The following is a 15,073-nucleotide window of genomic DNA, read 5'->3' on the forward strand; positions in this document are numbered from 1 at the left end:
ATTGCTTCTGATTAATTCACTGCCTTACACATGCCTTAGTCATTTGATATATTATGAATGATAATCAGTTTTATTTTTATATTCAGCTGAGGGCGCCTGGGTGGCTCAGTTGGTTAAGCGACTGCCTTCGGCTCAGGTCATGATCCCGGAGTTCTGGGATCGAGTCCCACATCGGGCTCCCGGCTCAGCAGGGAGCCTGCTTCTCCCTCTGACCCTATCCCCTCTCATGCTGTTTCTCTCTCTCTGTCAAATAAATAAATAAACAAAATCTTTAAAAAATAATAATAATAATATTCAGCTGAATGTATTCTAAAACAACAAGAAAGCTCATATTACGGGGAAGCCTAAGGCACTAAAGACAACATATTACAGTAATTTTCAGATTTAGTAATGCTACTTTGGAATATGCCAATAAAATGCCAAATTTGGGGGCAAATGGACTTTCTTCTACCACTATTTAATTCAAATAAGTAACTTAACTTAAAACCTTTTATTAAGTGCAAAAATATAATTTATTTAAAGGGATATACTCCAGCTCAATTATTTTGCTCCTTGAATCCCATTTCTCTCCCTTTATCCTCTAGACCTCATCCCCCAAGTAGGATTTGGGCAAATTTCACCTGCAGGCTAAATGCAGCCTTCCGGCCTGTTTTGTAAATAAAAGTTTTATTGGAACACAGTCACACTGTTCTTTTAGTTTTAGTGATGGCATAGTCCACTAATAATGACAGAAACCTTATGGCCCTCAAGCCTAAACTATTTATTATCCGACCCATTAAAAAGTTTGCCAGTCCCTCGAGACTGTTCAGGCAAGAACTGAGTAGATATTCCAGTTAAATCTCCGACCCTAGCACAGTGCCTCACACATACAAAATACAGTACAAGTTATCTTAAATACTCAAAATAACATTCTGCTGATTTCAGATGTACTCGCCGATAGATGACACACTCATCCGCAGAAGATGGCCGGGATTTAAAGTGAGTAAAATTCTAACATAAACTTTTCATTACATGAATGGTTTCACAGTATTCTTGCACAATGAAGCACTTAGGACTTTGCTTTAGTTAGCTTTTTTTAAGTGGCTTTTCTTAGTCCTGGGCTAAGAAAAATCTGTAACCATATCAATATAGTAACACAAACAATGCAAATTTTCACCTATTAAGACTATTAGTAAAAGTTTCTCAGTAACAGGGGAGGGTAGTAAGACCCAAAACAGAAAGATGAGAGTAGGTAAAAATGGAGAAGTGAGAGTGTGAGTAGAAGACGTGAGTTTTTTCTACTTGTTGAATTTGGGGTACATCTTCAATATTGCAGAGACAACAGACCTTAGCCTTTCCCCCCAATCACAGAACCATTACTTCGCATGGTTCTTCAAAAGTAAAATAAAAATCACCTTCCCCGTTATTTCTATCATTAGCAAACCAATTCTCCCATGAGCTAATCAACAAGAAATCAACTACACATGATCCTTATACTTTTCAGGATTTCTAAGCTTTCCAATAAATAACCACCTGCCATGAAAACAAGAGGCCTTGGAATATATATTTTATATCAATAACAATCTACATAATATTTAAAAACGAGACTATGGCCTCATGTCAAACAGCTGTAGGGTGATCTTTTTTTATTTTTCCTTCCCTTGCTCTTTTTTTTTTTATTATTTTTCATTGTTATGTTAATCCCCATACATTACATCATTAGTTTTAGATATAGTGTTCCATGATTCATTGTTTGTGCATAACACCCAGTGCTCCATGCAGAACGTGCCCTCCTCAATACCCATCACCAGGCTAACCCATCCTCCCACCCTTCCCTTGCTCTTTCTTATCTGCTTTCTTATTCTTAGTATTTTGCCTTTCTATTCACTCAGCACCAGCACAGTGGTTCACAGGCACTGCGCTGAGTAGGCACAAGACATACAAAGATGCCCCGTGGCCCAGCCCCTCCTTCTCAGGCAAGTTCACCGTCAGCCACGGACAGAAGTAGCCACTGTGAGCAACTATTACTCATTCAACCTAGTATCTGGTGAGCTACTGTGCGCTTATTGCTATGGGCCCAAAGGAATCTCAGGGAATAAAACAAGTCCTGTTCTCTTAGTGCAGGGAAAACAGTATAAAGAAATAAGTGGATAAAGAGAGGTCAGGAGGTGATTAGTGCTATGAAGAAAATGAAAGCTGCTTAAAAGGATAGAGTGGGGAAGAAAAAGCTTATTTTTCATGGAAAGGTTGGGAAAGACCTCCCTGATGAGGTGTCCTTTGAGCAGAGATTCGAATGAAGAAAGAAGGTAGGCCATGTAGATATGTAGACGCAAAGTATTTGAGGCAGAGGAAGCAAGGGCCCAGATCCCGAGACGGGGATGGACTTGGCATGTTCGAGGAACAGGAAAGGCTCAGTGTGGCAGGAATTCAGGAAATGTGGGGGAAAGGGAGGGACAGAAGATGTCACAGAGGCACTGTGGCTGCTGGAGTAGAGGGAAGGGAACTTCATCCTCTACTGACCAACATTCCAGTTCTCCACGGGTTCTGACTGTGCAATCAGGAGTGTACCCTGTCTGGGGCACCTGGGTGGCTTAGTCCGTTGAGAGTCTGACTGGATTTCAGCTCAGGTCATGATCTCGGGGTCCTGGGATCAAGCCCACGTTGGTTTCCACAGGGAGTCTGCTTGAGGATTCTCTCTCTCCCTCTCCCTTACCCTCTCCCCCTCCCCCCACCCACACATGCTCTCGTTCATAAATAAGTGAATCTTTGGGGGAAAAAAAAAAGACTGTACCCCATCTTATTTCCCCAGGAATCTTTACCAAAGAGGCTGCTAGCAATTAAAATAACTCCAGTTTACCCCTTTACTCCAGGCAATTTGAAGTAGCCATCAGGGATAATACTAGAGACATGGCTACCATGCTTCCTTAATTTTTTAAAAATACGAAGGAGCAAAGCAGGAAGGGGGAGATGTTTGATGGTGGTAAAATACAAAAATCTGGGTAACACTGAGCTCTTTCCTTAAGCCTCTACATTTCCTCCTCTGCATAGAGATCCTGAGCCCTGGCTACACGTTGGATTTAACTACAAAGCTTTTTAAAAACACTAAACCACAGTCCATTCCAGAATTGAACCAGAATCTCAGAGGGATAGGGCAGGGGACTGGTTGGTTGGTTATTCAAACTTACCCAAGTGATTCTAACTGGGCACTCAGGGTTCAGAACCACACCACACTATCTCCCTTGAAGATTTCAGCAACCTGAAGAGCAATGGTTTCCAACATTGGCTACTGAATTGGTTCACCTGGGAAGATTTTTTTTTTTTTTCTTAAGGAAATACCACTGCTCACGCTGTACCCAAGATGCACAAAAACTCCGGAAAAAAAGAAAGAAACTCAGGAGTGGGACTTCACATCAATTTTCACTGAAGGCTTTTCAGGAGATTACAAGGCACTGGAAGGGCTGAGAACCACTTAAGAGATTCAAGTCTCATTTGTGAATTCTTATCAAAAGCCATACATTATTTTGTAATCACAGGACCTTGGTTATCTCAAACTGAACGTATCTAAAATAGAGCACATATTTCCTCCAAAACTTGATCCCTATTTCTGATATCATATTACATTCTACTTTACTTCTTAATCCTTCATCTAATAAAAGGAATGCATGTTTATTATTTAAAATTCTACCATAAAGGGAAGAAAAATGAAAAGTATAAAATTCCCAACTTTCAAAAAATAAATGTCAATAACATTTCCAACTAGTACCCTGGCCACCATGTTCCCACTTCCCAGACATGACCTCCATTAACAAATTCATTGTGCATGTTTTCCTATATTTTCTTTACATCTTCATTACTTTCAAGATAATTTACCATTCTCAACATTCTCCCAGCCCTCAGTTTCCCCTATCAGTAATTGAGACACCTGTACTTTCAAGAATCTCTTTAATAAGTCTGATGCCTCAATTTCTACGACCCTGTCAGTAGCAACTATCCTGTATCTCTTCCCTGTCATCTTTCTGAACATAATCACATGCTTGATCATAATCTTCAATGTCCATGAATAGAATAATGGCCATAGATAAGTCCAAATATTTTAGCTGCAAAATCAAGTATCCCAAGTATGGCATTAACTTCTTTGTTCAATTCTACCTCTCACTAATGTCCAGCATTAACCTTTTACTTATCACTTAGCAATGCATTCAGCTGCAAGTAAGTCAAACACACAAATAGGAATTGGTTTTCTCACGTAAGTCTGGAGGAGCCAGGCCTGGCAGTACCCCATAACCTCAAGGCCCTGTGATTTTCTGAGCCTTCTCATCAGAGTCAAAAGAAAGCTCATTATGGCTGTAGCTTCAGCTTTAATGATTTTCAAGGTCCACAGATAGGGGAGGAAAATGATAACAGCAGACAAGTCTGTTTCCTCTGATCACAAGAGCAAAATTTTCCCAGGAATTTCCATATGCCTTATTGGTCAGAAATGTGTCACACTGATCTATCTAGCTGCAAGGGAGGCTGGCAGGGCAGGTCAGAGAACTGCAAACAGCATCTGTCAACAAGGAACATGGGTGGGCTCTACTGGGGGTACACGCTCACCAGTGCCCGAATTGCCTGAACCCTGACCAGCTCTTAAGCATTGTCTACATGCCTCTGTTTACATTGGAAGGACTACACTTGGCTACAGATGCCTTCCCACCCTCACCTCTTCTTTCTCCCCCAACATTTCCTCCATCTGTAACACTAGACATGTGGTGTAGCCAGTTTATCCCAACTCCTTTCTTCCTCCAGGAGGAAGTGTGGAAACTTCCTCCAGGAAGAAGTTTGGAGCACCCCATCTGGCCCAGCAGTCTGGTGGTATCCTCAGCTTTTCAAACTACCTAGCAGTTGCTCATACAACCCCTCTATTTGGACATCCCAACCCCCTATAAAATCTTTTAATTAATTTGAACAACTGGAAAAGGGAGTCATTTCTTTAGATTATGTTGGACTCTCATTTAGGACAGTAACTATTATACACATCAAATATGTGCTAATAATTCTGTTCTAAATTTCGCTAAACATGGATTGATCTTCATGGTTTTGGATATCTCAACGTAACAGACTGCTATAGTTTTTATAAAAATTGTGGGTGCTGGGGCGCCTGGGTGGCTCAGTCATTAAGCGAATGCCTTCGGCTCAGGTCATGATCCCAGGGTCCTGGGATCGAGCCCCACATCAGGCTCCCTGCTCTGCAGGAAGCCTGCTTCTCCCTCTCCCACCCCCCCTGCTTGTGTTCCCTCTCTCGCTGTGTCTCTCTCTGTCAAATAAATGAAATATTTTTTAAAAAATCATGTGTGCTTGCTGTATTTCATAGAAGACCCTTTTGTTATTACAAATCCTTAAAGAACCAACTTTAAGAATGACCATGGCCCAGTATATAATTTTTACTTTTCTGAACTCTGTCCTTAAAATATCTCTAGGACAACCCACAGTGATCCACTGGCCCTGTGAGATCAAGTTAGTTAATGGCAAAGATATAGAATAAGGTGTTTTTATGCTGGACTTAGTGCTCTTGTAATTATAACTTGATACTACTAGTTAAGTTCCTGGAAACTGAATACAAATGATTAAATTACCAGGTATTCTATTTTAGTAAGTGACTATATCCTTTTGTAAGATGTGACTTATTAATGATAGGAATAGCAACCCTCTAACTTTCTAATTTGTAAATATGGATTGCCCTACATGCAGTTTTTCAAAGTAATACACAACTGAGTGCCTTCAGAATTTCATCAAGAAGTCTAATTTCCTTCACTTGAAACAATTTCTGGGGTGCCTGGGTGACTCGGTTAAGCATCCGACTCTTGATTTCGGCTCAGGTCATGATCTCGGGATCGTGTGATGGAGCCCCAGGGAGGGCTCCATGCTGAGTGTGGAGCCTGCTTAAGATTTTCTCTCTCCGTCGCTCTTTGCTCATCCAGGCAACCCTCCCCCCATGTGCGTGTGCTCTCTCTCTCAAAAAAAAAAAAAAAAAAATTCTGTAATTCTGGAAACTAACACTAACAGCTTTTAACCTAAGCTCCAAGAGAAATTACCTAAGAATATTAAATCAAAACAATTAGTAAACTGAATGAAATTCAAAAATAACCAATATTACCTGAAGGTTTGTGATTGGTTTTGAGTAGCTGTGAAATCTAGTTCCAAGGGGAAAAAAATCTTTGGCATAAAGAAACAAATTTTGCAAACAGTTTTTATCACTGTTTAGAAACCTTTTTCTACATTTCCTTTCCAAAGATGGATAAAAATAACAGTCTTTGTAAAATGATACTTTCTCCTGCATAATTAATCTGTCTCCTTCTAGTGCTCCATGTTCTCTGATGACTTCAAAGTCAGGATGTTTCAGGCCATATGCTTGTGGAAGAATTTGGAAGGCCACAATGACTAGACTGTGAAATGACAAGAAGTATTAACAAAAACAAAGCATACTAAAAACAACAACTTCCTAACACAAAATTCATGCTTGGGTAACCATCTGCTCTGAAATGGGGAAGGCCGGAGCAGGCTAATGCAACCTGGTTGCACCTGAGCACTGTATTAGCCAGCATTCAGGCCACATCTCTTGTTCACCACTCAATATCGTATCCGTACTTCTCTGCATTGGACACAATACTTAAATGTTTAAAAGCTCTCTCTGCATTACATCAGGAAATACATAACTTTGTTCTACAATAAGTACACTTTTCTCACTCTATTTGGAAAGCCTTAGGTGCTATGTTCATTATCTTTTAGAGATATTCTTTTAAAATCTAATAGAGGAGTGCCCGGGTGGCTCAGTAGGTTGAGCAGCCGACTCTTGGTTTTGGCTCAGGTCATGATCTCAGGGTCCTGGGATCGAGCCCTGCATGGGGCTCCATGCTCAGCAGGGCAGGGGGTCTGCTTGTGGATTCTCTCTCTCCCTTCCCTCTGCCCCTCACCGAGCTTGCTTGCTCACTCTCTCTCAAATAAATAAATAAATCCTTAAAAAAGTCAAATCAAATCTAGTAGAAAGGCATGAAGAAGAGAATTACAGATTTAGAGTGTCACATTCTGTGGAGATCTATAAAGCAGGGGAAAGTGGAAGAAATAGACAGCTGATCTCTTTGAAACAAAGAAGGCTCTGGAGTTCATAGAAAGATTCTGTAGGATTCCCCAGTAATAAGGCATCTCATTTCTGGGCCTTGTTGGGAAACTGCACCCTCACTTTAAAATGACTGCATCAAAATGGGGGAAGGGATGCAATATGAAAACTACCCATAAGAAACTCAAAAGGCAATTTAAAAGTACAAATGGAGTAAATAAAGAAAAAAATATCTTTGCTTTTTGTCAAAAGCAAAAATAGTCCTATAAAACCCACCATTTCCCCCCCAAATTATCAATCTCACTTTTCATTTGCCTCATTATATATGCACTGTGAATACAACCACCATTACAACTCATGTTTTAATATGTAAATACAAGCATAGAATGTCAGTACACCCCCCTTTAACTAAAACCTAGTATACAGAAATCTAAATTCAACAAATAGATTATTTATATTATGAATTTTTTAAAAGATGTATTTATTTGAGAGAGAGAGCTCGAGCCCCGGGGGGGGGGGGGTTGTAGGAAGAAACTCCTGCAGACTCTTCGCTGAGCTCTAGCCCCATGCAGGGCTCAATCCCCTGACCCTGAGATCATGACCTGAGCTGAAACCAAGAGTTGGATGCTCAACTAACTGTGCCACCCAGGGGCCCCAACATTATGAATTAATTTTAACTTTGTAAAAATTCTCTATGTATAAAAATATAAAGGCCTTTCAGGGAAAAATCACATTTGTCTATATACCCTTTGAGGAATATACCTACTACATAAAATAACCCTGAGAGAGTATCAAATAGTCCATTTTATCTCATTCTTTCTAGAATCCTTATCTCAATACCTACGTCCCCAGAATGTATTAAAACAGTCTTCATAGACTAGCAGAGTAGATTAGATCAGCTATAAGGCTATAGAGGATATTATCTTTAAAGGACCAGGAATATTATGGACAAATAAACTCAATGACTTATTCTAGTAAGGAAATTACTATATTTGAATCTATCTATCTACCTATTTCTTCTTCTTTTTTTAATCTTGAGAGCAGAGACCTTATCTTGAATTTATCCTCAGATTTCCAATGCCTACCACATAGTAAGAGCTGGGTGTGTGGGAAATTGATGAGTCAAGTTTCCACTCCCTCTCTGAACCCTGCCAGGATGTGAGATCATTAGGACACTCTGTGCTATGGATGACAATTGACAGTGACTGAAATAGGCAGGAGAGAGGAGGGAGACTTAAAAGAGAAGCAAAACCCTCCATGGTTGGTGGGAAGCAGTGGGGTGGGGTGGAGATAAAGATTCATAGAGAAAATAATAATACACCTTATAGTTGTATTTTTATGATTTTCAAAGTGCTTTTACAAGATTCTCATTTGCTCATTAGTTGCCTGGGAAGTTATGAGGTTATTTAATATATAAAACCCGTAATTCAGAGAGAAAGTAAGGAAACACAACACATTTACTGCATAATGTTAGGTGTTGCTTTAAAGAGAAAAATTATAAGTGTAACTTTTTCCACTAGTGAAGGGTTATACTTATTTATACAATCAGATAAACCTCTAGGTGAATATTTACAAATTAATTGTTTTCCAAGAAAACAGTTATGATTCATGAAATGAAATAAACAACTGCCAGGTAATTTTAGATGTGAAGATATTACTGCTCCCCAAATGATCCCCCCCCCCAAGAATGGAATTTAAAATGTATGGCAGCATATCTAAATTACTATATAATGCACCCGGTAAAAATTGCCCAAATCTCAACAGGAAATAGATTCATTCAGTTGATTGTTGTTTCACTTAACCTCTGGCAAATAACTTACCTTGAAAGTCCCCACCACCTCCTTTGATCCCGCTTCTCCGGTACATTCTGGGGAGCATCCGTTATTGCAGTCCTTAAAGAAGAATTAAATTCATTAAGTACAACCAGGTGGGTAACTGCGGCCTGGGGTAATCAGTATCACTCGCCATCACACCGCGGGCTCCGCTCAGGTACCCAAGCGAACAGGAAAAGGAGGATCAAGCACCCAGGCACCAGCCCCAAAGGAGAGCGTCCTGGGAGTGCTGTCCTTCACTTTCTACCCAGCTGTTTTTGTCCTCCACCGCTGGCTTAGGGCAGGCTGGTTAAATTCCAGGGTCGCCCTACAGAGCCAGGGTTCACCAGCAAAGAACAAGAAGGTAATTGTCCCCCTTATATCCGAGTAAATAGTCTAGACTAGGGTTTTCAGCCATTTATAGAAAAATCTCCTGGGCGCTCTCAGCCTCGTGGTCCTATCAATCACTGGCGCACAATAGCAAGACTGGAAAAGGGATGAGGACGAGAATGAACCATTTTCTCCAAGGGCAGGGTCCTGCAATGCAGGCGCATCGACACCAAACCTCACGGGTTAAGGACAAAACCTCAGGGAATTAGGAAGTAATTTAAAAGATACTTAAGGACACAATGGAAGTGGGACGAATTGGGAAAAGGTGCAGACCTTTAAAAATAAAATAAAATAGAAAAAAGCCTAATCTGCTATATAGCTACGTGCGGGGGGAGGGGGGGGCGGGGAATCCAAGGAGGCAGAAGGCTGCGGTCAAAATCTTCTGGGGTGGCCAAAGCACGCAGGATGTGGCTGTCAGTTCTGGCAGCCCAGAAATTCCGCTTCTCCCTCCTCCCCCAAAGCGGCTTCCATGGCGAACCTCACGTTCCCCGTGGCTGTCCGCGCCGCGCTCCGGAGCGGGTCACCGGCTGGGCGCTAGAACTGGCCGGCAGGGGCCTCTCCAAAGCGGAGTTCGCTGGCTGGAGGTCTAGATTTCGGTTAGGGTTGGGGAGAGAGGAAACGCCTGGGTGGAGACGGAACGGCGATGTGCGGCGAAGCAGGATGGTGCAGGAAACGCCAGCGATGCGCCCCACCAGGCCGGCTGGCTTCGGAGACCCCGGGTCCAATCCGCCCCCCTTCCACAAACACCCGGGTTCGGGTACCTGGCGGGCGAGGGCCGCGGCGGCACAGGTCGGGCTGGCCATGGGGAGGCTCCGGGAGCGCGGGGCTGCGGAGAGCGGCGGCGGCACGCAGCGCGCGGCTGGACGCGAAAGCGGGCGGCGCGGCCAAGCCCCCGCGCACTGACTGAGCGGCGCCGGCTGCCACCGCCGGGGGCCCCGCGCCAGGGTTAGGCGCAGGGAACTACGCAGTCCCTCCAGCATCTCTGGAGGAGGAGCCTCCACCGGTCTGGTCCTTCTCGCTCTTCTGTGGGTAAAACCAGAGCCCTCGTCCCCGCCACCTGGTCCCGGGCTGGGGCACGGGAATGCGCGCCGCAGGCCAGCGCCTTTCCAAATACAGGCACTTCGTGAACATCCTTGTTTACCAAACAACCCCTGGGTGAACGGGCTCGGAAACGCCTCTCGGCCAAGGCGAAGGCAACCTTGGGCGAAATTTACATCAGGGGAGAGTTTCCTTGGACAAACCGACCAAAGGCAGTTTGCAGCCCAGGACTGGCAGTTGTGCACTGGCTCTTACCTGCCACCGACCCCCACGCGCAAACTGATGAGGAAGAACGTGAATCTGGGTTTTAGATTTCTTTGCGCCACCTACTCAAGTTGGATTTGTTGCGGGGTGTTGCAGGGCTACCAGGCTCACATCTCTAAGAGCTCTTTCTGCACAGAGACCTCGATGCTACTTAGATCCACCCACCCATTCAGTGTTTTCAGGCAAAATAGACTATCAAGAGCTCCCAATCGAACTGACAGTTTTCTGATGTAAGCAGGTGAAAGCAATATTTAGAAAGAGAGCTGATAAAGCGACCTTTGAAAGGGAAAAGGAAGCTACTGCCTCCTTTGCTGTGTTCTCCCAGGGCAACGTCAGCCTAAATTGTGAGCTTTTCTGGGCTTTAGAATTAATAGGAAGTGGTGACTTGGGCTGATTTGTTCTTGGAAAGGGGGAGGGCCCTGTACTCTGGGTAAGAGCGGTTAAATCTGGTCTGGTGTTAGAATTGATTTCATACAGCCTTAACGACAATATAGCTCTAATCTTATCAACTCAGAAAGCAACATTCATTTCTCCCTTCCTCCCTTCCTTTCATAAAAGGCACAGAAAAGCCTCTTGTGCTTGGGTGGAGTCTGAAGCTCCAAAGACCGTACAGCCCAAGCAGGTCACAAGTCCCTGGAAACCAGTCTCTTTGAAGAAATTTAAAATCGAATTTTTTAAAAAGTACAGACTAAGTAAACTCTAGCGCTGCCATTTTCCAACCTTGTCCCCATGCCTAAAAATAAGAAACCCTTAGTTGAAGAATTAACAATTTATTTGCATTCAAAAGCTACGTTTAACTGACTACACCAGATTGCATTATAAGCCTGTTACTGTTTTAAAGGTAGATACTACACAGCTCCAATTTTCTTGCTATTTTAAATGTTACTTGTAAATCCTTGCTTTTCAGTCAAGAAAGCATATATAATACAAGAATGAGGTTATTAAAGAATGACCACAGTGTCACTTATACCTCTCATCTCTTCAGAGCCGAACTTTGTGCAAGTGCCATCTGTATTAACTGCTTCTTGTTCTCCCACTTCAAGTGGCTACAGTTTGACTCCTGTCCAATTATTCCACCTGAACAAGGTTCCTAATAGCCTTCATTTTGCTCAGCCCAATGGTTTTGCTTCCTGTGCATCTTCATGGCTAACCCTATATGGTGATGGCTCCCAAATATATATTTTTTCAGTCCACCTCTCTTGAGCAGTAAGAACTTACAGCCAAAAATCTGTCTAAAATATTTATTGTGTATGTAACATTTGCAAAGGCGAAGGCATTGGGCTAGGTGCTGAGGAGGCAGTGTGAGCATACCTCCATCCTATTATCATGCTTTGCCTTTAGTCATATAGAAAAATGTTACTTGTGTTAAAAAGCATCAACTAGGGCGCCTGGGTGGCTCAGTTGGTTAAGCGACTGCCTTCGGCTCAGGTCATGATCCTGGAGTCCCGGGATCGAGTCCCACATCAGGCTCCCTGCTCAGCAGGGAGTCTGCTTCTCCCTCTGACCCTCCGCCCTCTCATGCTTTCTCTATCTCATTCTCTCTCTCAAATAAATAAATAAAATCTTTAAAAAAAAAAAAAAGCATCAACTAATCCTACAAATGTAAAATTGCAAAAGTAACAAGCACTACCTGTGTTTTACCAGCCTCTAATAATAGAATGCATCCTTCTCGGAAAGGTCTGGAAAAGCTTTCCAGCAAGGGATCCTTAACTAGAGACCTGAAGGATAAAAAAGTATTTACTACAAGAAGGGATGAAAAACATCTGGGATGAAAGTGAATTCCAGGAAAGGACATCTCTGAGAAGGGAAGGAACGTGGTGCTTACAGGAGACAAGAGAGAGCCAGGGCTGGAGTGGAGACAAACAGAGGGTGCTTGGTCCAGGGTGAGACTGGGAGCATTGGCAGAGAGCCAACCACGGGTTGTGCCTTATAAAGAGAGTTAGAAGATAATTTCCCTGATAAAGGTAAAAGCATGACTGTCATATGCATATAAAATGAACTTGTATTATAGTCTATAGTCTTGTATTAACTCCTATAATGAAGTTACCAGGCAGATGTGAAAACTTGCTCAAACAGACACATTTCTGGGTCAGAAACAGTGACATGAATTAGTAATGGACATAAAACTGGCTTCTTCCACAATTGGGAAGCTAAATTCACTGAACCCTGACCTTCAGAATTTATTTCATGTGTATTGAAAAGAATTATTTTGCCTTCCTATCAGTTGTCTGTAGAGTAATTAAAAAACAATGAAACAACATAAAAACACAATGAAAAAACTGATGGGAATCCTAAGAACAAGAAAAGCCATCGAAAAGGTAGGTTAGGTGGGGAATGGAGGTGGAGGTTGACAGGACTGAAAGTGCCCTCTGGCTGCAGTTTGAAGATTGGGGGAGGGTCTGGGTGGAGTGAAATGGATTTATGAGAAAGCTGTTACAGAACCCACATAAATGATGATCCTATTAATAAGATGGACTTGGCAGGTGGTAGGTGATCCAAATGAAGAGAAGCAGCCAGATTTCAGATTTCAGCAATCTTTAGATAGAATGGACAAGAGAAGGGACAGGGAGAGAGAAGTGCCAAGGAGGGCTCCTTCAATTCTGGCTTGCTCTTCTGGTTGGTGATATTCGCTAAGGAAAATGGAACACTGAAAGATGATGTGGTTTGAGGGGACAAGCAGGAGTCTGGTTTGGGGCATGAGTTTTGGGCCGTCTCTGAGACTGGCTGTTTGTTAGAGATATGCCTATCCGAAGTTCAAATGAGAGGTCTGGTTTAGAAGTCAACATTTGATGAGTCCCTGGTATGGGGGTGGTAACTGAAGCTACGGGTATGAGTAAGAATGTCACATCTGTGCCTCTAAAATGGGACAATAGCAACACTTCATGTTTGCCAATTGGGATGGAGTATCATAACATACGTACCACATGAAAATTATTTAGAACATTGGTAAGTGTTAATCCCTCAATAAATGAAAGTAAGACAATTTATCCCAGTTGGCATTTACTTAAAGGGCCAGATAGTAAATATTTTAGCCTTTAGGGCTATGTGGTCTTTGCTGCAATTACTCAGCTCTGTCAATACATTTCAAAGCAGCCATGGACAGTATGCAAAAGAATGTGCATGGCTGGGTTCCCATAAAACTCTATTTACAAAAACAAGACAGAGCAGATTTGGCCGGTCGGCTGTAGGTTGCAGATGCCTACTCCATGCCGTTGCCCTAACTAGAAACCTAAAGGTTATCCTTCAAACACAACCCAGTGATCACCAATGTCTATACATTCTAGCTCCAAATATCCTGACAGTCACCATTTCTCCAGGCATTACTGCCATCCGAGTACCAAGCAGCTTCCAAGTAGCCTCCCCATCTTCAGCCTTGCTTCCTTTTAAACCATCCTTAGCATGGCAACCAGAGAGATCTTCTCCAAATGCAAATCTGAATGTACCCCTTCTTGGCTAAAAAATCCTCAAAGCTTTACATCACCCTTATGACAAAATATGTTAGCAAGCTCCCCACCCATCCCAAATTCTGATTCCTGCCCAGACGCCCTGGCTCACCCTTTGCAGCTCTCCCTGTCTCCAGCCACACGTTTAACTGCTTCAGTCCTTCTTCGAATCAGGCCTTCTCACAGCTGGCCATCTGCCTGAAACACCCCCCTGCCATTGGATGGTTGGATGATTGGATGATCCTTCCTTTCTCAGTTTATGTGGCACTTTGTCCTCGGGGAGGAACCCCTGAACCCTATCAAGTTTACCATGGGCCCCTCTGCTATTTATTTCCATAGAATTTTTTCCACTTCAAAATACAACTGTCATACTTTATTCTAATTATTGGATTAATAGCTCTCTAATTTTTATGATGGTAACTTAGGCCTATTTGTTGACCTAGCAGTCTGCCCTCACTCAATGCCAGGCACACAGTTGAGATTTATCTGTTAAATTGTAGCTCTCTAATTTTTAAAAAGTATATATTTAATATGCTTTGGAATTTCCACTGCCAACATTTATAATGTAACAGACTAAAAATATTCTCAGAGCCCACTCTACCCCTAGAGGTAGGCTTCTTTCTTCACTGAAAGGTTCTCCCTCAACCCTAAATCTTTCTCTTCCCTTTTCCTCTGTTCTCTTCCTTCTGCTATTCCTTCTCTTCCCTTAACTGGCTGTAACATGGGTTTTCAATGTATTCTGTTAAGGGATCGGACCAGTGCTTTCTAATAGAACGCTCCACAGTGATGAAAATGTTGTGTACCTGCACCAAGCCACATGTGGCTACTGAGCATTGACACGTGGGTGGTGTGCCTAAGGAACTGAATTTTTAATTTTGTTTAATTTTAATTCATTTTCATTTATACTTTAATAGCCACATATGGCTCTGGTATCGGTGCAGATTTGAGCATTTTCATGTATTTGGTCCTAGTGGAGGGTTGGTACCGTGGCTTTATCAATTATCAGCTCTATGACCTTTGGCAAATTACCTATTTTGAGTCTCACATTTAAAATC

At 42.5% G+C, this 15,073-nt stretch overlaps 1 protein-coding gene across 4 annotated transcripts in view; it reads right to left on the reverse strand.

Annotated features, from left to right (window-relative positions):
- Positions 1 to 15,073, reverse strand: part of BCAT1 (branched chain amino acid transaminase 1) — a 103,608-nt gene that overhangs the window by 61,972 nt on the left and 26,563 nt on the right. Inside the window, exons 1-2 of one of the 4 annotated variants that reach the window (XM_078075763.1) lie at positions 10,035 to 10,227; positions 8,893 to 8,964 (exon numbers count right to left, since the gene is read on the reverse strand). In XM_078075763.1, the coding sequence (XP_077931889.1) occupies positions 8,893 to 8,964; positions 10,035 to 10,076 (114 nt within the window). In that variant the 5' untranslated portion in view covers positions 10,077 to 10,227. Of the gene's footprint in view, positions 1 to 8,892; positions 8,965 to 9,037; positions 9,274 to 9,751; positions 9,898 to 10,034; positions 10,228 to 15,073 lie in introns of those variants that run through there. The other 3 variants (XM_078075766.1, XM_078075765.1, XM_078075764.1) reach the window with 3 other exon arrangements.

The sequence above is a fragment of the Halichoerus grypus genome, chromosome 6, assembly GCF_964656455.1.
Source record: "Halichoerus grypus chromosome 6, mHalGry1.hap1.1, whole genome shotgun sequence".
Taxonomy (NCBI): Eukaryota; Metazoa; Chordata; class Mammalia; order Carnivora; family Phocidae; genus Halichoerus; species Halichoerus grypus.